The sequence below is a fragment of the Tachysurus fulvidraco genome, chromosome 1 (assembly GCF_022655615.1).
Source record: "Tachysurus fulvidraco isolate hzauxx_2018 chromosome 1, HZAU_PFXX_2.0, whole genome shotgun sequence".
Lineage (NCBI taxonomy): Eukaryota > Metazoa > Chordata > Actinopteri > Siluriformes > Bagridae > Tachysurus > Tachysurus fulvidraco.
This window is the reverse complement of record NC_062518.1, coordinates 19106375-19131856: the sequence shown is the minus strand read 5'-3', so window position 1 is coordinate 19131856 and position 25482 is coordinate 19106375. Positions and strand designations below refer to the sequence as shown.

General features: G+C 44.2%; 2 protein-coding genes across 6 annotated transcripts in view; one reads left to right on the top strand and one right to left on the bottom strand.

Moving 5' to 3' along the window:
- Positions 1 to 23499, bottom strand: part of rnf32 (ring finger protein 32) — a 33621-nt gene extending 10122 nt beyond the window's left edge. Inside the window, exons 1-9 of one of the 4 annotated variants that reach the window (XM_027156743.2) lie at positions 23372 to 23499; positions 22635 to 22821; positions 22014 to 22162; positions 20797 to 20829; positions 20204 to 20328; positions 19985 to 20093; positions 18902 to 19075; positions 17855 to 18080; positions 8599 to 9232 (exon numbers count right to left, since the gene is read on the bottom strand). In XM_027156743.2, the coding sequence (XP_027012544.2) occupies positions 17868 to 18080; positions 18902 to 19075; positions 19985 to 20093; positions 20204 to 20328; positions 20797 to 20829; positions 22014 to 22162; positions 22635 to 22821; positions 23372 to 23380 (999 nt within the window). In that variant the 5' untranslated portion in view covers positions 23381 to 23499 and the 3' untranslated portion in view covers positions 8599 to 9232; positions 17855 to 17867. Of the gene's footprint in view, positions 1 to 8598; positions 9233 to 15952; positions 18081 to 18901; positions 19076 to 19984; positions 20094 to 20203; positions 20329 to 20796; positions 20830 to 22013; positions 22163 to 22634; positions 22822 to 23371 lie in introns of those variants that run through there. The other 3 variants (XM_027156745.2, XM_027156744.2, XM_047809740.1) reach the window with 3 other exon arrangements.
- On the top strand, positions 540 to 16964 carry lmbr1 (limb development membrane protein 1). Of its 2 annotated transcripts, XM_027156741.2 has the most exons (17): positions 540 to 756; positions 1732 to 1804; positions 1913 to 1952; positions 2057 to 2196; positions 2576 to 2679; positions 4562 to 4688; positions 4984 to 5052; positions 5598 to 5662; positions 7381 to 7453; positions 10425 to 10505; positions 10598 to 10674; positions 10770 to 10847; positions 13382 to 13455; positions 13536 to 13626; positions 13929 to 13995; positions 14362 to 14523; positions 14991 to 16964. In XM_027156741.2, the coding sequence occupies exons 1-17, from the start codon at positions 694 to 696 to the stop codon at positions 15074 to 15076; spliced, it is 1470 nt and encodes a 489-aa protein (XP_027012542.1). In that variant the 5' UTR covers positions 540 to 693; the 3' UTR covers positions 15077 to 16964. The 2 variants fall into 2 exon arrangements, with proteins under 2 accessions (XP_027012542.1, XP_027012543.1); XM_027156742.2 differs by lacking the exons at positions 13382 to 13455; positions 13536 to 13626.
- Positions 23500 to 25482: the final 1983 nt, after the last annotated feature.

The window sequence follows — 25482 nt, the reverse complement described above, 5'->3', positions numbered from 1 at the left end:
ATGGCATCATTTTAGTGCTCACACACACACTCTCTTTCTGTGTCTCACACACTGTCTCTCTTTCTCTCTCCCTCTCACACACACTCTCTTTGTCTCTCACACCCCCCCCTTCTCCTAACCACCATGTGGTCATGTACATGTAAACGGTGATATAAATATATTATAAAACGTCATAAATAAAATATAAATTCAAAGGAAAAAAGGTAAACTCAAATTACAAGGAAACGATGTTTTAAACGAGGATCTGATTATTATTTAATTTTTTAAATAAAAAAACCCCGATTCATTTCATTAAACTTCTTTTATTAACGTAAAATGCGTCTCGCTTCTTATTATTGCAACTACGACTACCGTGTGTCGCAGAATGATGACGCAATTTGTTTTGACCGCTATATGAGTCTCTTTTTATGGTGTTATTTCTTTCCCCAATCGTATTCCGATAAGCCCCGCCTTCTGCGGGTGACACGGCCCTGCTGCGTGCACTACGATTGGACACAAGTTGTAAGACATGGCTACATAAGCCAATCATATCGCAGAAGGCGGGATTTATCGGAATGCGGTGGGAAAAGCAATAGCACCGTCTTTGGACGCGCGCAGTGTTTATTCGGTTGCTAGCTAATGTTTGTTTGAAACTAGTTCGCGGCATTATTGGGACGTCTATGAGCTGAGTGATGTGCATGTGCAATATGAAGAATGGAAGAAGACGATGTCACGATCAGAGAGCAGAATTTTCACAGTCAAGTCCGAGAGTACATTGTAAGTCAAATGAGCTAACTGTCATGCTAACTTTAGCCGTTAGCTTGTGCGTTAGCTTCGGGGTGATTAGCTTGTGTGCAATCTGCAACGAGTTTACGCTATTATAACGTCACACTTCGTAAGTTAGCTACCGGCTAGGAAACATAACGCTAAGTCGTGCAAAATGATGCGGAAGGAGAGAGGAATATATAAACAAAAAGATTATGGAGTCAAATAGACAGAGAGAAATAAAAACTAGTAGGTAGCCAGACGCATGGATGGACAAACAGGGGAGAAGAGGAATAGGATGATGAACAGATTCTAGGTGGTCAGACAGACAGACGGGTTATGACAGGATTAGACCTGACGAATCGAGGGACAGAAGGATACAAGACAAGACAATACAGACAGTACAAGACAATACAGACTAAACAAGACAGACAGTACAAGACAATACAGACTATACAGTACAAGCATTAAATATGAATACAGAATATATGACAGTATTGTGCCTTTTAGTACAGCAGCAGTAGTGTGTAATATATACAGATGATGTGATGACTGACAGTCCTGATAATGCAGCACTTATAGATATGAATCAGTGAATATAATGATGGTGAGGTGTTAATCGGGGTGCTTGTCTGGGGAAAGGAACTGTTCCTGTGTCTGGGAGTTTTAGTAAACAAAGTTCTGTAGCACCCGAGAGTAGGGAGGAGCTGTAAGAGGTTGTGTCCAGGGTGTGGTATCTGGTTCTTGGGTCGTCCTGGGGGGTGGGCAGGGGGGCACCAATTATTATTTCTGCTGTTTTTACTGTGTGTTGCAGTCTGATTAAATAGAAGGATGCACAGAAATGCAGGCAGAGGAACAGATAGACAGATAAATAGATGCTAGATGGATGGATAGAACGGCAGATGAATGTGTAAGACTAACAGACTGAAAAACTGATGAACAGAGCCCTCTCTTTCTCTCTCTCTCTCTCTCTCTCTCTCTGGGCAGATCTGTTTCCTGTTGTTTGCTGTGCTCTACATCGTGTCCTACTGCATCATAACACGATATAAGAGGAAGACTGGTAATTGATTGGCTGATTGATCAGCAGCAGTATGATATTTTTTTTCTTTTTTCCCAGATGCGTTGTTTTTTTTGCATATTTTCAGAATGTTGTTTCTTATTCCAACAGATGACCATGAAGATGAAGATGCGGTCGTTAACAGAATATCGTGGGTTTAATCATGGTTCATCTCGTGTACATTTCTACATTAAGGTTAAATAATTGTAACTTCTAAAATAACTCTCTCTCTCTCTCTCTCTCTCTCTCTCTCAGTATGTACCTGTGTACGTTCACTCTGGCCATATCTGGAGGTGCTGTCCTCCTCCTCCCTTTCTCCATCATCAGTAATGAGATCCTTCTATCGTTCCCGAAGAACTACTACATCCAGTGGCTCAACGGCTCGCTCATCCACGGTCAGCATCATCGCTCGTTCCTCTACCCGCTACCTCTGTTCCTCTATCCGCTACCTCTGTTCCTCTATCCACTACCTCTGTTCCTCACCCGTTACCTCTGTTACTCACCCGCTACCCCCCCTTTTATTTGTGTAGTTTATATTCAGCGAGGCTTTAATAATTCAGCTTGCACTCCTGTCTCTGACCACCAGAGGGCAGCCGAGTATCATTTCTGCTATTCACTGTTAAATAAACAAGTTGTATAGGCTTTAATGTTCTTATATCTGAGAGGGGGGAAAAACCCAACACGTTCCGGGCAACAGGAAGATTTCCTCCGTGTTTTATACGGACGCCGTGAACACTTTACCGCCGCTCTGATTTGTTGTCTGTGTCTCTGCAGGTCTGTGGAACCTCGTCTCGCTCTTCTCCAACCTGTGTCTCTTCGTCCTCATGCCTTTCGCCTATTTCTTCCTGGAGTCTGAGGGATTCGCCGGCTCGAAGAAGGTAAAGAGCGTCCTGCGAAAAACACTTTATGTCGCGGTACTGAATTAGGGTGAAATTGACTCCGCCCACTTTCGTGCACGGCAGAGTTTTGAATGTATGCATGGTATGTATGGGTTTGAGTGATTACAACGTATCCCAGCATGCTCTCTCTCTCTCACACACACATACACACACACACACACACACACACACAGGCTGTTTTTCTCACTTGTATGCCTCTTATTGTCGTTAAACCCTGAAAAATAAAAAAAATATAAACTTCAAAAGCACACTTCCCTTCTGAAAATTTCTCCTATCGTAAATTCCGGCTCAAGAAACTGGGATTTTGGGGGTGGGGGGTAGGGGTGTCGTCTGGTGTCGTCTGGTTGGGGGGTGTAGCGCGTGTTCAGTTCCTCCCGGCTGGCGGTTTGAAGTGGCTCCTGGTTTTCGTCGTGATGTTGGAACTCGCATAATGATTAAAAGATTAAAGATCAGCCGCTACTGTAGTTTACGAGGCTGAGAGGTAATTTGTCCTGTTTCTGGCTACTGATCATCCATAAACACAGAGGCACTGCTTTATTTCTCTCTACACGTCCACTCAGCTCTGCGTGAGTGTGTGAGTGTGAGACATGAGGAAAGAGGAAACGATCTCATATGAAAGCCCCCTGCAGACGGACGGGAAGGTCAAGTCCTGAGCCACGCAGCCTCGTAAAGCTCTCGGAGTCTGATGCTCGCCTCGCCTCGGCGTAATGGCTGCGTTTAATCTGGCGTGTTACGTTCTCTGTCTAACGAGAGGAAATGAAACAGGGGAGTTCATTTTAAAAAAAAAGCTGCGGCGGTTTTATATACATGCGGCTCTGTCTTTTACGGCCCACGAGATTCCGTGTCGCTCTGAGGTTTTAATATCGGAGCTCCGCCTCCACCATTCCTGAGCAGCAGTACAGAGACTCGGGGTCAAGGGTCAAGCCTCGTGTCTCGAAGGATGTTGATTTGCTTATTTATTTACCCACATGAACGGTTTGTCATGCTTTGTTACGTTCCGGCGGCGGTGGCTGCGGCGTCCCGTGGTGTATTTTAGACCAGAGAAAGATTGAGAAGACCGGAGGACGTGACGGAAGAATGGACTGAAAGGAACGAGGGAGCGAAGAAAGTAAATAAACTAGAGAAAGGAAGGCTGAGAAGTTGGAAAGAGGAGGTGTAGAATATGTGTGAGAGAGAGAGAGAGAGAAGTGGAGCTGAAGACACACACGTTAATCCATTGCATGTTAACACGAATTCACACGTCTTCTTAAACTCATATATCCTGTGTGTACGGTGCTGTGCAGTGATTCATAGTGTGTGTGTGTGTGTTCTGTGTTTCGTCTGTCACACTGCCTGTAGTGTTACAGGCTTAGTAATAGCACTGCAAACTCAGTCCACACCGATGTGTGTGTGTGTGTGAGTGAGACAGAGAGCGTTGGTCACATGGGGGTGCTGTGGATGCAGTGATCTGAAATGTACACGTTCTCTCTCAGCCTGCCTGCAGGACTTCCTTCATAACACCTTCCCCAGCATGCGCGCACACACACACACACACACACACAGACAATTTTATGATACACTTAGTGCTTAGTGACCTGGAAAAGCTGAAATGAAGCTGCTAATAGACTGCAGCTGGGCGTCTGTGCTCACACTGTGTGTGTGTGTGTGTGTGTGTGTGTGTGTGTGTGTGTGTGTGTGTGAGGGTCTTATGGAGGTAGCTCCTGCAGCTTTTAGAGCTAACACACCAATTAGAACCTCATTTACACCTGCTGCACACGCCTTGTGTGTGTGTGTGTGCGCACACACAGAGTGTCGGTTACTAAAAGTGTATTCAGGATAGCTTTTAGATACACTTATATTGCTGTGTGTGTGTGTGTTTCAGGGCCTGAAAGCCCGTATCCTGGAGACGTTTGTGATGTTGTTTCTGCTTGCTCTGCTCATCCTGGGCATCGTGTGGGTCGCATCAGCGCTTGTCGACAATGATGCAGCCAGCATGGAGTCTCTCTACGGTACACTCACTCTCTCAACCTCTCTCTCTCGCTGTCTTTCTCTTTCTCGCCATCTCTCTCTCTCTTTGTGTGTCTCTCTCTCTGTCTCTCTCTCTCGCCCTCTCCCTCTCTCTTTCTGTGTCTCTCTCTCTGTCTTGCCCTCTCTCTCGCCCTCTCTGTCTCTCTCTCGCCCTCTCTCTCTCTCTCTCTCTCTCTCTCTCTCTGTGTCATTTTAAAACATTGCCATATAAGTTTTTAAAGATTTTAAAAAGTGTTTACATTCCTTGTGTGTGTGCGTGCGTGTGTGTGTGTGTAGACCTGTGGGAGTTCTACCTGCCCTACTTGTACTCGTGTATCTCTTTGATGGGTGGATTGCTGCTCTTGAGTGAGTATTTCTCTTACACACACACACACACACACACACACTTGCGTGAGGTAGCTCATTTAGTCAGGTAAATGTAACCACGGAAACGACTTCTCTCAGAAGATGGAGAAAGCGATGGCGTCGAGGCCGAACCCCACTCACTCACCTGATCGGCAGCTCAAACGGTAGGAGTGCTGTTGCTAGGCAACGGTAAAAGGTAGCCATAATAAGTTAGTTGATGAAGGAGGTGGACTGGGTAAAACTCAGCCGTTAAAGGTGTCACGACGGAGCAAATGAGACAGAAGGACAGAGAACGTCAACATTTACCTCAGATCTGATGGTGAATATTAAAGAAAAAGATTCTGTGGGGATAAAAATGACACTTTATTGTTCACCGCTAAAGAAAATGTTACTGAGTAAAACTGTGATCATGTAAATAAGACCATCATCATGTCTCTCTGTGTGTGTCTCTCTCTCTCTCTCTATCTGTCTGTGTCTCCCTCTCTCTCGCTCTCTCTCTCTCTTTGTCCATCTCCTCTCTCTCTCTCTCTCTCTCTCTCTCTCAGTGTGTACTCCAGTGGGTTTGTCCCGGATGTTCACTGTAATGGGTCAGTTACTAGTCAAACCTACGGTAGGTGTGATTTTTATTATTACTAGTGTACTAACACTATTAACACTAGCACTAGTGTACCGACACTGTTAGCACTAGTGTACCGACACTGTTAGCACTAGTGTACCGACACTGTTAGCACTAGTGTACCGACACTGTTAGCACTAGTGTACCGACACTGTTAGCACTAGTGTACCGACACTGTTAGCACTAGTGTACCGACACTACTAGCACTAGTGTACCGACACTACTAGCACTAGTGTACCGACACTACTAGCACTAGTGTACCGACACTACTAGCACTAGTGTACCGACACTACTAGCACTAGTGTACCGACACTACTAGCACTAGTGTACCGACACTGTTAACACTAGTGTACCGACACTGTTAACACTAGCACTAGTGTACCGACACTGTTAACACTAGTGTACCGACACTGTTAACACTAGTGTACCGACACTGTTAACACTAGTGTACCGACACTGTTAACACTAGTGTACCGACACTGTTAACACTAGTGTACCGACACTGTTAACACTAGTGTACCGACACTGTTAACACTAGTGTACCGACACTGTTAACACTAGTGTACCGACACTGTTAACACTAGTGTACCGACACTGTTAACACTAGCACTGTTAACCCTAGCACTAGTGTACCGACACTGTTAGCACTAGTGTACCGACACTGTTAACACTAGCACTAGTGTACCGACACTGTTAACACTAGCACTAGTGTACCGACACTGTTAACACTAGCACTAGTGTACCGACACTGTTAACACTAGTGTACCGACACTGTTAACACTAGCACTAGTGTACCGACACTGTTAACACTAGTGTACCGACACTGTTAACACTAGCACTAGTGTACCGACACTGTTAACACTAGTGTACCGACACTGTTAACACTAGCACTAGTGTACCGACACTGTTAACACTAGTGTACCGACACTGTTAACACTAGCACTAGTGTACCGACACTGTTAACACTAGTGTACCGACACTGTTAACACTAGTGTACCGACACTGTTAACACTAGTGTACCGACACTGTTAACACTAGTGTACCGACACTGTTAACACTAGTGTACCGACACTGTTAACACTAGCACTGTTAACCCTAGCACTAGTGTACCGACACTGTTAGCACTAGTGTACCGACACTGTTAACACTAGCACTAGTGTACCGACACTGTTAACACTAGCACTAGTGTACCGACACTGTTAACACTAGCACTAGTGTACCGACACTGTTAACACTAGCACTAGTGTACCGACACTGTTAACACTAGCACTAGTGTACCGACACTGTTAACACTAGCACTAGTGTACCGACACTGTTAACACTAGTGTACCGACACTGTTAACACTAGCACTAGTGTACCGACACTGTTAACACTAGTGTACTGACACTGTTAACACTAGCACTAGTGTGCCGACACTGTTAACACTAGTGTGCCGACACTGTTAACACTAGTGTGCCGACACTGTTAACACTAGTGTACCGACACTGTTAACACTAGTGTGCCGACACTGTTAACACTAGTGTGCCGACACTGTTAACACTAGTGTGCCGACACTGTTAACACGAATGTACCGACACTGTTAACACTAACACTAGTGTACTAACACTATTAACACTAACCTGCATGTTATCACCAGTTAGATGATAAATGAACGCTGCCTGCTGGAATGAATAATTCAGACTGATGTGAAACGTGTGTGTGTGTGTGTCAGATTTTGGAGGATTTAGATGAACAGTTGTACTGCATTCAGCTGCAGGAGGAAGCATTACAGCACAAAGTCCACGGTGAGTCCCATCACTTTATACACGCCGTGTAGACCACAAGCTACTGATACCACCATCTTACTACAGCAGGATCACGTCACATGACTCAGCTCTGGCCACGCCCACATTCAGCTCCATACGTTTTACATTATTTTAACGGTATTTCTTTTCAAAACAAGGAACCACCGGTGCCGGCGCTACCCCTCACACACACACACACACACACACACACACACACACAATACACTAAAAGATGTTTCTTCTGATTTTTGTTGCAATTAAAATCTTTTGACCACAATTACAAGAGCAACACAGCTAGGTTTAGGTGACGCATAGAGGCGGGGCTTATGTGATCTAGAGAGTTTGATTGGAGGAAATTCTAAATAATTGTACAGAATATTTAGTTCTTTTTGGAGAGTTTCCGAGCGATGCGGTACAAAGTGTTATTGAGCCCCAGCACGCTCACACACAGGCACACAGTTATTTTGCTTTACATGTAGATAAAGTTGTTCTCTTCAGGTTTTTTAGCGTCCACTGAAGCACGCTGATCGTAGCTGATTACAATCCTCGCCACTGCTCCTCAATACGCACGCATCTAACCATCCGCCCCGAAATCCCGATAAAAAAATTTGACTTTATTGCAATCTCACGTTTGATGTGCGGCGCCACAAAAGCCTGTTGGTGATGAGGAATGGCCGAGCGCACGGCATGCTGGGAAAAATAGCATTCAGCCTCGGAGGGAGAACGAAGCTTATCAGGCGAGGTTTTTTTTTCTCCTTTTTTTTATTCAGGGCAGGTGCTGCAGGTAGAAGGAAACACAGAGGTGTGTTTATGTTTACATTTATTGCGCATGCTTTCATGTTCGCTGAGCGACGTTTCGGGAACAGAAAAAAGAAAAAAACAAAACAAAACAAAGCCGTTAAAAGAATTTTATTTTTATCAGAGCGGCTTCTGAAACAAACGTCTGAAATCCTTGAGTGGAATTGCAAAGTGAACAAAACCACAATGTCCTAATCACCTCACGGGAACTACCCCCCCCCTCCCCCGAACCACCCCCTTCATCTCAGCTCTCTATTATGTGTTAACTATTCGCTCCTTTATTTTCCTTCAGTAAAGGCGAAATTCAACCCCGTTAACCTCCCCCACTACCACCGGTGCCGGCGCTACCCCTCACACACACACACACACACACACACACACACACACACACACACACACACACACACACACACCATCCTCATCACCAGTGCTCACAGGGCAGTAAACGGTTTACTGAGGCACAAGCGGGTGGGGTTTGAGGTGAGTGACAGCTCAGAAATCTTAGGTCTAGGACTGGTTTTATTCGTTCGCTTGTCCAATGCCCGCCCGAGAGACCCGCAAGCACAACGGCTCACGTTTGGACGTCCAATAGAAGGAAGGGTTTATTCGGACCGATCAGGCAGGGTCAGGGGTCACTGCGAGGACACGTGGGAAACAAGGTGGACTCGATTGTGTCTGAAAACAGCAACACTCCGATCTGTCCACGTTCGCACCGCAGCTTCACTTTCCTGTCGCCTGATGCTGCGCTCAAAATGTGGCAGCGATGTCGTGAAGCTGTGGGACCACCTTTGAAGGAGAACCTTCATTCTACAGCTAATCATCATAAAACTTTCTCTGTACAGTTCCTAGTTGTGTGTGTGTCCTTGCTCTTGGATCGTTTCCTGCATTTCTTCGTTGTCCAGATGCGCAGTGACCTTGCAACGTCTCCCCGCTTTGCATAATCCAAGCTGATGTAATGCGGGAGCGCCGATGTCATCTTTTCTGCAACACACACACACACACACACACACACACAGAGTGAAACCGTGTGTGCCCTCTGCAGAGAACGCTAACTTTCCTCTTGAACGAGTAAACGATTAAACACAGATTTGGGGGCGGGGCTAAGTATGAGCCAGGACGGTGTAGCAACTGCAAACAGAACCACCGAAAGAAAAAACAACAACCAACAAACCGCTACAGAACCGTCGTGCTAAGCACACCGCTAGCCAGCTAATCTCGGTAACGAACCGAGGCACGGACGTCATGGGGCGGGACGTACAGAAATGTTCGCTCGTCTACGGCCGAGTACGTTAAGGAGAAAATGTCTGTTTACGCTGAGCATCAGATACTCGACCCAAAGCCTGAGCTAGCGTATTAGTTAGTTAGCCAGCTAGCAAAGTTAGCTAATTGTGCTATTATTAGGTCGTTAGGAAGTGTTGTGTTTGCTGTTAATGGTTTAAATTTGCTCAGACTGGCTTTTAAAAATACCCTGAAGTATGAAAGGAAAACAAGAGCAACGTGTGTGTGTGTGTGTGTGTGCGCGCGCGCGCCTGAGGGGGATGTGTCTGAGGGGTTCCCCAGGAAAACCGCAGTCTTATTTAGCTGCTATTATTATTTTTAAAATCCTACCTCATTTCTGTCATTCCGCAAAAGCCAAGGATTGCCTCAGGACACACACACACACACACACTTTCTCAGACACAGCAATTAGTTTGTGTTACAGCGTTACTGGCATGCAATAAAACGTCGATCTGTCATCCTTCCCCAATCGCTTTGATCAAAATGTGATTATTAAGATGATTAGAACAACACGCCCTGTCTCGCTTCCTCACACACTCCGAGAGAGAGAGAGAGAGAGAAGAAATGATAGAGAGCTAGAACCAGAGGGACAGTGAGCCAGAGAGTGAAAGATAGGCGTGACTGATGGACAGGTGGATGAACAGAGAGACAGATGGACAGAGACACTGGACAGAGAGACAAACAGTGTCCATAATGAAAACGATTGAAATGGTATGGTCCGTGGATCAGGAGGAAGTGTTTCCTCTCCCACTTCCTCTTTCCTGATGTTTCCCTTCTTTCCTTTCGCCTTCTCTCTCTATGAACACGAATGCAGAGCGCTCCAGCTGTGTCGCTCTCTCGCTCTCTTCCTATTAACGTGCGACTGGGTTTGTGTTCTCTGTTCTCTTCCTGTCAGGTTCAGTGCCTCTCTTACTCACCGCCTCCCAGAACCTTCACAAAGAGCTGGAGAACGTCCGCTCGCGGAGATGCAAGCTGGGTAAGTTCCCTTACAGTGCAGTGACTGGGGGAATACTTTCAGTCACACTGGACTAGCATGTAAAGTGTGTATATTTTAATTGTGTGTGTTAGAGAGGAGGAAGAAAGCATCAGTTTGGGAGAAGAACCTTCTCTACCCCATTGTCATGTTGATACTACTCGCTGGCACGGTAACACACACACACACACACGTACAATCACAGCTCCTGGATTTGTTTATTACTTTAAAGATCACATGTTTATTTATGAATGTTTTTATTTGTAGGCCATCTCTGTGTTTCTGGTGGCTCTGAACATTTTGTACCTGCTGGTGGATGAAACTGCGTTACCGAAAGGATCGACGGTAAAACACACATACACACACACGCGCGCACACACACAGAGCAGTGTGAATAGAATTCCAGATATGCTCAGGTGTGATGGCGAGCGGAGGGTGAATCAGATGGGTATCTGTCGGCTCGAATGTTTGATATCGTGTAGCATTCAGAGTCGCTCAGACATGATGAGGCGAGACACACACACACACACACACACACACGCACCCTCACCTGCTGTGTGTGTGTGTGAGCTTACCTAATGGAACCTGTTCATGCCGCGAGTCTGCTGTAATGGCCGTCATCTCCCTGTCATTGAAATATCTATGAACGTGCACTGATTGGCCGTGAGACGCGACGTGGCAGCCAATCAGGATCGAGCTTTACTCTGCTGGGGCTCAGAAGCACCTCTGATTTGCATTTTAAACACGTTTCTACAGGTAGCTACCTAAATCTGACGATGTCAAAAAAAATACCCAGGCCTTCTGACATACGTGTGTGTGTGTGTTTTCCCCACCCTGGTACAGATTGTGTTTCGCTCACTGCATGTTTGTGCTGCGGAGCTTTAACGTTTTGATTAGCACCGAGATCTCTGTCCTGGCACGACGTGCCACGCTGTGTTGAAATTGGAAACGGCTTTGTGTGTTTGCTGAGCTGGATGGACGCCACGCTCCTCTTCACATCACACACACTGCTGCTCCGCTCCGCCGCCTCAAAACTCTTTCTCCTGGTAATTTTGTGGATAATTCCTGGTTGTTGATTGGCTTAGAGAGCTACGCTAGCTAAGCTTTGTTTAGCTACTATTTTGAAATCATACCAGTTGAATTCCGGATTCCGATTGGTCCAGAGGTGTGGATTCATTTCCCAGTAGTACAGGCTCACGTTACCACCTAAGCAATACCACGCTATCGTTTCTATAGTAACAGACTTGACACAGCCTTACAGCTACACAATGCCACGGCAGTCTGTCGAGCGTGTGACCTTCGTGTCAGGTTTGCACACACAGGCTTGGGAACTAAGCGAGCAAGCTAACGGGGATCCTGCGAGTCCCGAGGCAACCTGAGAGGAGAGTACGGACACGTTCGGCTCCACGTTACGGGACGTGAAGGATGTTATGTTTGAACGGCTTTATGAACAAATCAAACAGATTAGCCACACAACAGGAGAGAACAGAAACCAGCTGCTGTTTTTTTTTCCCCCCTCCAAATCACCAATCGCACTCGATGTGTAAACAGGTGTTCAAACAAGATGGAGGGGGATAAAGGAGAAAAAGGAAGGGGAATAAGCTGTAATGTGCAACACAGAATGTGCTGAATAAACTCAAACCAGGAAGCGTGCAGATGCCTTGAAATAACACGGCGTAATCTCTCTAACTGTGTTGTACATCGCGCGCCTGTGTGCCGTGTTGGAGCCGACATCCAGATGTTGGGCTGTTGTTTGTAAAAGGGATGAAGTGCGCACATTTTCTGCACAAACCTGTCCTGTCATGAGGACGTTCATTTGGGACGCAGCCCATCACTGACTGACTGACTGACTCAATGACTGACTTGCTGACTGACTGGCTGGCTCTGACTTGCTGACTGACTGACTTGCTGGCTCTGACTCGCTGACTCACTGACTGACTTGCAGACTAGCTGACTGACTGACTCCCTGACTGACTCGCTGACTCACTGGCTGTCTGACTGACTCGCTAACTCATTGACTGACTCGCTGACTGACTGACTGGCTGACTCACTGACTGACTCGCTGACTGACTGACTGACTTGCTGACAGACTGGCTGGCTCTGACTTGCTGACTGACTGACTCGATGACTTGCTGACTGACTGACTCGCTGACTTGCTGACTGACTGACTGACTTGCTGACTGACTGACTGACTTGCTAACTGACTTGCTGACTGACTGACTGACTGGCTGGCTGACTGACTTGCTAACTGACTGACTCCCTGACTGACTCGCTGACTTGCTCACTGACTCCCTGACTGACTCACTGTCTGACTCACTGTTGTTCTGTTGATTGTCTGTAGCATATAATGTGGAACCGCTTATTAATTACACTTTCACTTCACACCGACGGATTGACTGATAAATGGATCGGCGGATGACAGGAATCAATACATGACCGGATGGATGGATGAGCTGATGTTTGGAATTATAGACTGATGGTTTCATGGGGTTTCATTTAATGGATGGAGGCTTTTGATGAACAGATTGACAAACAGTAGGACGAACGTGTAGATGGGAGGATTGATAAAGCAGGGACGCAGTGGGATCGTCGTGCGTGTGGTGTGTGTTGCTGTGGCGATGAGGTCATGTGACCCGGTCGTAGCGGTAATGTACTTCTTTGGTAATGATGTCACTTGGCATGTAACATCATACCGTGTGTGTGGGGCGCACATTCCTTCAGGTGAGACACAGTGTGCACTTTGATGTTTCTAACGGAGGATCATAAGAGAAAGTGTGTGTTGGATTAGAGCAATCAGAGAGCTGTTAGACATGTAGAGAGCAAGAGGTCAAAGGTCAAACATCCCTACACTGTCACTATCTCACTCTCTCTCTCTGCAGGATCCTGAGATCGGGAACGCATCTCTCTCTACGTTTGGTGTCGTTCAGGCTGTGGTTGAAATCGTCCTCATGATGTATCCAACACTTAACAATGAATGGGGGTGTGTGTGTGTGTGTCGGGGTGTGTGTGTATTTGACCTTAACTGTGCTGCAGTTACCTGATGGTCTCCTCTGTTGTTGGGTTCTACAGCCTTCGTATCTTTCAGGGACTCACACCCAGGAAGGATGACACCACAATGACCACAGTACACACACACACGCACACACACTTGTCTTCCTTCTTATACCACAACATTTTATTCATTAAAAACAATGTTCATCTTTTTCTACTTTGATGTGGAAAATCCAAGGTGCAGTTTTACACGTTCACTTTAAATGTAACGTTTCTGAACGTCCTTCGTTGTTCGATCCTGTTGCTAAAACGACGAGTTGATTGATTAATAGTGACAAATGGACGGAGTGACGGATGAATAAAGAGACTTGCAGACTGATTTAATCCGTTCGTTTACTGATCAATTGACTTTCCTCTTTTTACTCGTTGTTCCAGATCATCGGCTGCTGCGTGTCCATCCTGGTCTTGAGCTCGGCCCTCCCCGTCATGTCCCGAACACTCGGTAAGAGTGTGTGTGTGTGTGTGTGTGTTTGTTTGTTTGTTTGTGTGAGACAGGTTAACAAGTGTGAAGATAGCAACAATAAACGTTATGCTAAGCTACCGCCACAGCTGTTCAAATAGGTGTGACTCAGCAAAAAAAAAAATCACAGCATAGAAAAGAAGAAAGAAAAGATGCAACCGCATGAATCAGAATTCCATCTCTCACTCACACACACACACACACACACACACACACGTGTGTGTGTCTTTAAAAATGTGGGAAAGGTAAACTGCAGACTCTGTGTGGATACACACTACTGTCTCAAAGATGTTTAATAATGTGCTGGTGATTATGTCCCATCTCTGTGTGTGTGCGCGCGTGTGTCAGGAATAACGAGGTTCGACTTGTTGGGGGATTTTGGTCGCTTTAACTGGTTGGGGAATTTCTACATCGTCTTGTCCTATAACCTGCTGTTTGCTGTGGTGACCACACTGTGTTTAATCACCAAGTTCACCTCCGCTGTCCGAGAAGAGCTGCTCAAAGCACTCGGTAACACACACACACACACACATACACACACTCACACTCACATACACACACTCACACACACATACACACACACACACTCACATACACACACACACACTCACATACACACACACTCACTCACTCACACACATACACACACACACTCACTCACTCACACACATACACACACACTCACTCACTCACACACATACACACACACACTCACTCACTCACACACATACACATACACCACCACCCCAACCATCAATACACACGCACAACCCCAACCTTTACCATAAATACACACCCCCTAACCATCAATACACACACACACACAAAACCCCAACCTTTACCATCAACACACACATCCCCGACTATGCACCATCCAACCAACAGCTGGATTTAATCCATCAGTAAACACTTTAGTTTTCTACCTGATCTGTGTGTGTGTGTGTGTCTACTAAACTCTCTCTTTCTCTCATTTTTAGGTCTGGATAAGCTAAATCTTTCCACCAGTCCCACAGAACCCGAGTCGAGTAAACTAGCAGCTAACGGCCATCAGAAGACCCTCTGAACTTCACACACACACAAGGTGAAATAGGGTACGGCCGGAGAGAAGACACCTTATTACCACACACACACAAAACCCCATCACATAGCTTTGTTCCCTGCAGCAGGACATTAACAGTGCAGACTTTTATTAAGCTACTTTATTTAAGGTCCTACCTTCAGTTTTCCATCACCACACACACACACACCATTAAATGTTTGCTCATTTTAATGCAGTTTTAAACCCTTTTCCCTCTTCATGCTGTGAATAAGCGGGCTCGGGTAAAAGCTGGAAGCATTATCATCATGTAAGTGTTGTAATTATGTCTGTATATATTCTTATTTTTTTTTCTCGGTCATTGTAAATCTTTTGTACAGCGACATTTGTTTTCAGTTGATTTCCAGAAATTCACCTCTGATGCCTTATGAGACAGGGGAGGATTTTACAGACGCTTTAATAGCTGTGACACAGAGAGTGTGTGTGTGTGTGTGTGTGGCATGTATTGATGTGTGTGCTACTTGCTGACCCTGTCGAATGTGACGTCATTAGATACTGCACACACACACACACACACACACACACACACACACCTAACATGGGTGTGTGTAACAGTGCCGTGAAATAAGAAGTCACTAAACTACAGTGACCGTGTCGCAAACTCGAACAGTCAGGTGATGAGTGAGTGCTTAATCAAGTAGCACTCGTATAGTGCAGTGATTATACCACGTGACTCATCCCAGCATGGACACATTAATCCGTTGAAGTTGTCGATCGTCGTGATTCATGGCGTCGGGTTTACCAGATCCACTGAATTTGTTCTAGTTGAATCAGTTCTCGCTGGTATTTGCTTAACCAAACCAAACGAACACGTGATTGTTGTCCTAATGAGTCAAAGTGTTGATTCGTTTGAACAAAATCACCACTCTGGGATCTGATTCACGAGAACCAAAGTGACACACGATACTCCGTTTAAAAAAAAAAACAAAAAAAAAAAAAACCAACTCTTTACTATTTGATTCATTACAAGAAGTGACGATTCAATTTGGTGACCGTGTCATATTTGAATTTTATTCGTTAGACCGGTATTTGATTCATCCTGACTAAATAAATGCAACGATACTGTTTGATTCGTTAGAACAAGTGTTGATTTACTTTGGCGAATTAAGTACCGGCGTATCGATTGGTTGTGGTGAATGAAATGAGTCACAACATTCTAATTGACTCGGCTCAGTGATTCCAGTGAGCTGACGATGATTTACTTGAACGAATCAGGTAGTAAAGTGCGTGTCGTGACTCTGATCGTCGGTACGTGCCTGGCACACCGGCGAGCGTGAACGTTGGACGGCTGCGTCTGCGAGCACCTTTTAATAGACAGATTCACTGTGACAGCTCATGTGACCGTCTTAAAACAAACAATAAAGGGCCAGTTTACAATGCCAGTGATGACATGAAACATCCGTGTGTTTTAAATGGTGTTCAAATGAGATTCGAGCTTTTTAAACAGATCTCACATGAGGGACACTGATTTTACAACCTGTGAAAAGGTCATTTGTTAAATCTCAGTCAATAAATAAATAAGCCGACTCGTCACGTCTTACATTTGAATGTACTGTGTGTCTGAAGGACAATTGTTGTTTTTTTGTTAAGTAAAGTATGCAAATGTGTTTTGTACAAAGTCATTGTATAATATGCAGATTATCAAATGTCTTGTTTGTTTGTTTGTTTTCCTCGACATCCTCTGGACCACAGATATAAATGAACTAGTCGAAGGTGTGAATGTTATACTGTGAAAACAGCAGTTTAATTTTTTATTCCATTCCAAGCAGCCAAATTGCTTTTGTTTTGTTTTCTTGTCTGTCGTCACACGTCCGGGTCAGTGTGTTGGGAATAAAAGGTTCTTTTTCAATGCAAATCCTTTATCCTTTATTAATACATCTATAAACGTTTTATACGATTTACACGTTGCCATACGATTTAATGAATCGTATGGCAACGTGTTGAATCGGTTTGGTCAATTTACCTGTGTTTTGTTCTGATTGTGATGATTCATGATTTATGAAGAATCGGTGTGATGAATTTTCTATTTGATTCGTTACAAATAATCAGCCTGCCATTTGACTCATCAAAACCAATATATCATATCGTTAGGTCAGGTTACAAAACTGAGTCAAAACTTTGCAGGTGACTAATTACAACCTGAGCTGATTGATTCTGGTGAGTCGAATACCAATGTGATCGATTCACTAGAAAATTGAGTGCTTCTGGTGAATCGAATGGCGTGCAGCAAATAATAGAATCATGGCACTGTTATTTGATTCACCAGAAACCACCAACTCCCTGGTATTTGAATATATAAACTGAATCATAACTTGTTCTAATGATTAATTTAGTAAAGAGTTCATTCTAGTCCTGGTGAATCAAATACTAGTCTGATTCAGTAGAACGAATCATTAGACTGGTAATTGATTCTTCACAACCATTGGATTCACGTTGGCTGACCTGATCGGATCTCTTCTAATGAATCAAATCTCACAGTGATTTCCTTTGAGGGATCAAATTCCTGATGTCTGATGAGTTGTTCTGGTAAATCAGATTGTATCGGGTGACATCATTCTGCTAAATTAGACGTCAATATAAAATTAATATTGATTTACCCTGTGATGACTGGTTCCTGTGTGTTATATCGGATTATATATATATATATATATATATATATATATATATATATATATATATATATATATATATATATATATATATAAAAGCCCGATTTAACTCGCTAGCTTGTGGTCAGTGTCATACCTTATATGGTATGTTATTGGGCGAGGTCATAAACAGGAAGTGAGATGTAGTGACAGCGGCAGAGTGGGCAGGTGGCGCCGCCCTCCTGGCAGAAGTGCTCAGATGCCCTGAGGCACGACTGATGGAACAGATGTGAGCAGGAGAGCAGGACGAGCGGAGTGCATGAGTGTGTGCTTCTCAGAGGAGTGAGACAGATCGGACAGTTGTGAGTGTCCCGCTGGACCGCCTGTGACAACACACAAGGACAAACCTGTTAACGTCGCTCATGTCTCCGGTTACGACCGGAACGTAAACATGTAACTGACCATTTTATCGTTAAATCTCTGGAATGTCTTATTAACGTGAATAAACCTTCCATAAAATGTTTATTACTTATTTACTACACAGTCAGCATGCTCGGGGATCCCGCTGCAGAACAGAAAAGTTTCAGGACATTTTCAGCAAGCAAATAAAACAGCTTTTTTTTTTTGCTTCCTTTCTTCTTTTTTTTTGGAGACACTGCGAAATATAAACTTCCTGCTTTTATTTTCTTTGAAACCAGCGGCTAATGAACGACAAAAGCGGCGACAAATCTGCTGTTGGTTTAATTTCCTGGCCTGTGGGTGTGTTGTGTGCATGTGGTTAGTGCTGTGTTGTGTTGTGAACACTGTGTACAATGCGAGCTGATTTACGAGCGAGCCGAGCTCCATTCAGACTGCGCTGGGACATCTGCAGTGTGGAGACAGGTGAGGACACGCCGTGGACCGACAGGGACCAGAGGGATTAGGGCTATTGAGGAGCGGCGCTTTGATCGCACTAGACTTGTGAATTTATGTTAGGATGTGTGAAGGATAAACTTCAGATGAGGTGGGAGCTGGATTTCAATGCTAGCGGGAAGGTAAATGGAACATTTCTTAATGATCCGGACGATCCGATAAGGACGGAAGGATTTTAGTTTTAAATTGTATTTCCTGTGTGTGACACGGACTCGTGGTGCTTCAGGTTAATAATCATGCTGCATGGTGGTGAGATAAAGTAGAGCTGTGCTTTACATCCATCCATCTGTACCTTCTCCTGCACCTTCATCCACACCTCCTCCTGCACTCCTCTGCTGCTGCCGTGTAGAAGATCGAACAGGTGGAAGATGTCTCGGCTCTGGGCGACGCTGCAGTCGAGGTCACGTAGGAACGAGTCAACGTCGCTGCGGCACGACTGCACCAGACTCTCAGTCATCTCCTGAAACTGACAGGAACACACACACACACACTATATTACTATTAAGAAAGAAAGAAAGACTGAGAAATTCTTAATAGAATCTAAATGAAAGAAGGTAAGAAAAAAGAAGGAAGGAATGACAGAAAGAAGCAGAAAGAGAAAGAATAACAAAAACGGGGGGAAAAAATTAAATAGATAACTAGAGAAAGAAAAAAAACCCCGAATGATACGAAGAGGCAGAGTGCTGTACAGTTTATACGCGTTACCATGGCGACCGGAGATTAAAATGTGGTTGTGATTTGTAATAAACGCCGCAAACAGACGAAGCCAGGGTTTTAGGGCTTTTGTTTATTTTAGTGACTTGATCACTGATTGATCAGAGGAGGAGCTAAAGTCACCCCCCACCCCCAACCGATACCAACACACACACGCACAAAAAAATACTGAAACACTAAGATGAAGGAATTCTTTTTGGCATTAACACAACAGCAATGTTTGTCTGAACATCAGGCAAAACACAAAAGTGTGTGTGTGTGTGTGAGTGTGTGTAATTGTGTGTCCTGGGACACACTCTGTGAAGAGAAAGTATGTTTTGGAGTGGACGTGTAAACACACACACGGCTTTGTGTCCCCCCCAGGAATGTCCGGTGTGTTTGACTCGGACTTACACACACATGCACACACATACACGCACACACACGCACGCACACACACGCAGGAAGAGTGCATAAAAATATCATTGAGGTCTGTTTGCTTCATGACACGTCTATCATGAAGCAAACAGACCTCAATGATATTTTTATGCACTCTTCCTGCTTTGTTCATTATTGTATATATAAAAAAACCCAGAAAGAAATGATTGTAGGTTCAAACTCATAAATAATTAATCATAATAAGTAAATATCTACAGGGATGAACTGCTTCTGCTTAGTTTACCTTCTCCTCAAAGAACCTGCGTCGTAATTGTGGATCATTCGGTGCTACGACTTTCCTTATGCCTCGGTACCACTTTCGGGTGACACAGCCACGCCACCAGGCCTGAATCCTAAAGGAAGGAATAAAGAAGTTAATACAAAATCAAATGGAATAAAAATCTACAATCTTAGCTAACACACACACACACACACAAGTATAAATGTAAGGAAGAGATTATACCTGAGAGCACATGTCTCTCTGTAGAGTCTCGCACTGTCGAGTATCACTCGGGTCTCATAGTGCTCCGTCCTGCACAGCGGACAACACTTCCTTCCCGAAAAGTGCTCCAACTTCCTCAAACATGCCTAAACATGTACAACAAATGTCCTCAAACACATCTAAACATGCTAAGAAAGAGAAAAGAGATATCTGTATGTGTGTGGAGAGGGATATGGTCATGAGCAGGTGCTGGATGTGTATTGGATGTATACTAGATGTGTACTGGATATGCAATGGAAGAGTGTAGGAAGTGCGCTGGATGAGTGCTGGATGTTCACTAGGTCTATGAAGAATGTGTCCTGGATGTATGAGGGATGTATGCTAGTTGTGCACTGGATGCGCTCTGGATGTGCGAGTGATGTATGATGGATGCATGCTGGATGCATGAGGGATATGTGCTGGATGCATGAGGGATGTGTGCTGGATGTACGCTTGATGTGTGCTGAATGTACATATGAGGGATGCGCGCCTGGATGTATGAGGGATGTGTGCTGGATGCGTGCTGGATGTATGCTTGATGTGTGATGGATGCGTGTGCTGGATGATGAACTCACTTTGTGAAAGATGTGAGAACAGGAAAGCAAAACCTGTTGGGAAATAAAGATGATCAGTGATGATCAATTTCTATGATTCATTGCAGTAATACATCTCACACTAATGGATAAATAAAGTGCATGATCTTAATTATAACGCCCAAGCTTCTGCTGAAGCCTCACTGATATTTCAGAAAATCAAATAGAGAATCTGTAAGACTCCTTTCTTACTTTCCCTTTGCTTACTGACTCCTCTCATTTTCCCCTGCTTTCCATCTTTCTGCTAAGTCTCTTTTTACTTCATCCTCTCTTTCCTTCTATCCTTTTAACTGACCTTCCTTCCTGTTTGACCTACTGTTTGTGCTCTCTAGCTCCTTTTCCTTCTTCCTGTCTGTCTGTCTGTCTGTCTGTCTGTCTGTCTGTCTGTCTGTCTGTCTGTCTGTCTGTCTGTCTCTTTCCTTCCTTCTTCTCGCTGGTCTTTATTCCATCTCACCTATCTTGATTTCCTTTCTTCCTGGCTGTCTTTCCTTCCTTCTTGTCGTCATCTTCAGGGTCAGTCCCTGTGGCATTTTGATGATTGGGTGATGTTTCAGCGAGAGCTGATTTGGAGTTGGTGTAACTTGAGAGTGGTGATTACTCTCACACTTTGAAATCTTACCGCTGTCTAATTTAGACTTTTATCTAGAATTAAACGCCGATTGGTCACGAAGCTGCCTGTCTGAAGCTTCACAGGTAGCACAGCGTAGGTTCACGAAAACCCCTCATCATGTCAGCGGCTTGGGTTTGGGTTTTTTTGTTTAATATCTGGGCTGATTTATGGCTGTGGGAGTTACTATTAAGCAAACCTGCAATTACAGATTTAACTTTGATAAAGAGAAGTGCTTATTAACTCGCCGTAAAATAACTCGCCTCCGATTGGGTTTAATTCCTTCTCTTTCAGAGCCAGGCTGTTACTGCGCTTTAATTGATTTGAAGTGAATGCGGGGCTCCTTCCCTAAGCCTCAGGGTCAAACACACACATACAAGCTAATATTTACATTAGCGTCTATGGTAACTTGCATTTGTGGCCGTGTATGGCTTTCTTTTCCCAGCATTCCTGGGTGGATCGGCGTCTTGACCCCGAGAGCAGTCTACATGGACGTTTGCTTCTTCAGTAACAATATTTTTTAGTGAACTCAAACAACTTGTATCTTTAAACATTTCTTTAATCTTTATCTTAAATTGTGGGTAATTCGTACCTGCGGCTGGAGGCGGAACTCCTCTGTGCAGATGATGCAGGGATGCGTGGAGTCTCCGTTCAGCAGAGAGCGAGATTTCACCTCCATCCACTCGTCTTCACTAAGCCTTCTGCTGCTGATGGGAGCTGCTACTAATCCCAGCTTCTGAGCTACACACACACACACACACACACACACACACACACACACACACACACACACACATTACAGACACACAAAGCTAAATGGATGAACAGAGAAAGGTGGAGAGACAGAAAGGTAGATAGGAGGGCAGACAAACAGACAGACAGACAGAGCAACAACAAGGGAAACAGACAGACACATAGAAACAAAGATAGACAGATAGGCACACAAGGCAGATGAACCAGACAGACGGATGGATAGCCACAGATCAGGCAGAAAAATAACAGACAGAAAGGTGGAAAGGCAGACAGACAGACAGCTAAACAGGCACTTAAAGCAAACAGATAAATGGAAGAAAGGTAGAGCGAGAGACAGAAAGATACTGTAGATGGATGGATAAAGGAAGAAAGACAGGCAGACAGGTAGAAAGGCAGAGAAATGGATGGACAGACAGACAAATATATAAACAAAATTGTGCGCGTGTTTATCCCAGAGTACCGAGTGTGAGCGGAGGCTGACGTGAGTCCAGCACAAACTCTTGCTCATCGTCATCATCATCATCACCATAATGGTGTGTGTGTGCAAGATGTGTGGAAGGTGATGATGGAAGGCTCCGGATGATGTGATCCTGAAGTGCTCCAGCCATCACGGCCTGCTTCCTTCTGTCAGCTCTGGAACCGTGGCCCTGCATAAGTGTGTGTGTGAGAGAGTGTGTGAGAAAGTGTGTGTGTGTGTGTGTGTGTGTGTGTGTGTGTGTGTGTGTGTGTGTGAGTGTGTGAGTGAGAGAGAGAGAGAGAGTGTGTGTGTGTGTGTGTGTGTGTGTGAGTGTGTGAGTGAGAGAGAGAGAGAGAGAGTGCGTGTGTGTGTATGTGAAACACACATAGGGGTCACACTCAACACACTTGATTATATATAGAAATTATTATTATTAATATTATTATGCATCGCCGTTTAACACATCACTGTGAACCCATTTAACACACATTTAACGCGCGTCATTGAACTCAATTTTCACTCAATAATAAAAAAAACCCCACACACATAAACCGGAAGTCCCTAACCGGAAGTAACTGGTTAATAAAGCATTAAAAAAGCTCATTAGCATTTGTGGCTGTCAGTGTTACTAAACTAAGCAAGCTAATGGGAAAATTAAAAGATTTTGTTTAAAAACTACAGTCATGTGACATAAACCCGCATTTCTATTTTAATTAGAGGAGGAAAAACAATGTTCCTACCTTCAGCATTGTCGCGAAACAGAGCCGTGTCCCTGGCTACTCTGATTACTCTGTTGCCTAGCAACAGCGTGGCAGCTGGCGCTAGGGTGTCGCGAGGGCGCATGCGCGTCACCATGAGCAGCGTTCGTGACAAACTTTAAGTTTTCATTAAAAGAAAAATAAGGGGGAAAAAGCGCCTTGTTGTATTGAAGTCTTTATAGTTTGTAAAATAATATAATTAGATCTAATTAATTTATTTATGAATTTATTAAAGCGTATATGTTTGCTTGGAATGCAGCTTTACTGATAAATAAAAATAATCCAAACTTTCACCTTAAATGTTTAACAAAGTCTGCAGTTTTACTGTACTGGTGAGTGAAGGAACTATTGAAATATAATAATAATAATAATAATAATAATAATAATAATAATAATAATAATAATAATAATAATCTTCTTCTTTCTTTATTCTCATCTCCTTCACCTGTCTCTCTCTATAGTCTCTGTATATCTGTATATATCTCTGTCACTGTCTGTCTCATACTGGTCTTCTGCCTTGTCTCACTCTCGTCTCTCCCCAGTCTCTCTCCAGTCTCACTCCAGTCTCTCCCCCTCTCACTCTCTTCTCTTTCCAGTCTCTCTCCAGTATCTCCCCCTCTCACTCTCATATCTCCCCAGTCTCTCTCCCCCCTCTCACTCTCGTCTCTCCCCAGTCTCTCTCCAGTTTCTCCCACTCTCACTCTCTTCTCACTACAGTCTCTCTCCAGTCTCTCACTCTCTTCTCTCTCCAGTCTCTCTCCAGTCTCTCCCCCCTCTCACTCTCTTCTCAATCCAATCTCTCTCCAGTCTCTCTCCAGTCTCTCCCCCCTCTCACTCTCTTCTCAATCCAATCTCTCCCCCCTCACTCTCTTCTCAATCCAATCTCTCTCCAGTCTCTCTCCAGTCTCTCCCCCCTCTCACTCTCTTCTCAATCCAATCTCTCTCCAGTCTCTCCCCCCTCTCACTCTCTTCTTTCTCCAGTCTCTCCCTTCCTCACCCTCTTCTCTATCCAGTCTCTCTCCAGTCTCCCCCTCTTACTCTCTTCTCTGTCCAGTCTCTCTCCAGTCTCTCTTCAGTCTCTCCTCTCTCATTCTCTTCTCTTTCCAGTCTCTCTCAAGTCTCTTCCCCTCTCACTCTACTTTCTCTGTCTCATGCTCCTTTTGCTCCTGGATCTCTCCTATCTCTCCTCTGCCTCTTGGCGGAGTCTCTCCCATCTCTCTCTCTCTCTCTCTCTCTCTCTCTCTCTCTCTCTCTCTCTCTCTCTCTCTCTCTCTCTCTCTCTCTCTCTCTCTCTCTCTCTCTCTCTCTCTCTCTCTCTCTCTCTCTCTCTCTCTCTCTCTCTCTCTCTCTCTCTCTCTGTCTCTCTCTCTCATCTCTCCGAGCCTCTGGCTTTGTGTTTTTAAGGAACGAATCACTTTGTGAAGAAGCAACAGCACAGACAGAGAGATGGCTTTTCTTTATTCCCCCTGTCATCGGAGCGCTTCTCCGCTTTTTCAACAGAGACGCCGTTTTGTCTTCACCGTGTCCATAAATACAGTTTTAAAGAGCTTTTCTGTTTGGCTTTCTGAGCCTCTCTACCTGTTTTTTTTTTTTTTTTTTGTTGAAGAGGCAGAAGTCGCCTTGTCGTGCAAACAGCTGAAACTCCTCTGCAAACTCGGCTGCTTGAAAAGGGGCCAGTAATCCGGCCATTTATCTCTGTTCAAAGCCGGCAGGTAAAAAGCAACGTGCTCGGATGAAGTTGTTTTTTTTTTTTTCTTTTTTTTCTTTTTATAATATAAAAAGAACATGTTGAATGAATGCTTGCTATTTACCCAGTTTATAAGACGACAACAATGAGAACAACTTTATTTATACAGCATCTTTCAGCTATTACAAATACAGCTTAAGGTGCACAGGAAGAACAAGTTAAAGGAAAAAAAAAGAAAGGAATTTGTAAAATAAATAAATTATATTAATAAGAAGGTATAACGTGACTAGTTATATATGAGTTTTAATTACACATTTTTTTAAATACATTTTTTCAAATTATAATTACTTAAACAAAAATCTTATATATATAATTAAATCATATTTTTATTCATTAAAATAATGAA

Excerpts from the sequence above, each read along its gene's own strand:
- lmbr1 (XM_027156741.2), top strand. The coding sequence starts at position 694 with ATGGAAGAAGACGATGTCACGATCAGAGAGCAGAATTTTCACAGTCAA. Across the intron at positions 1,805-1,912 it reads ACGATATAAGAGGAAGACTG|ATGACCATGAAGATGAAGAT; the intron begins GTAATTGATTGG and ends TTATTCCAACAG. Across the intron at positions 1,953-2,056 it reads GCGGTCGTTAACAGAATATC|TATGTACCTGTGTACGTTCA; the intron begins GTGGGTTTAATC and ends TCTCTCTCTCAG.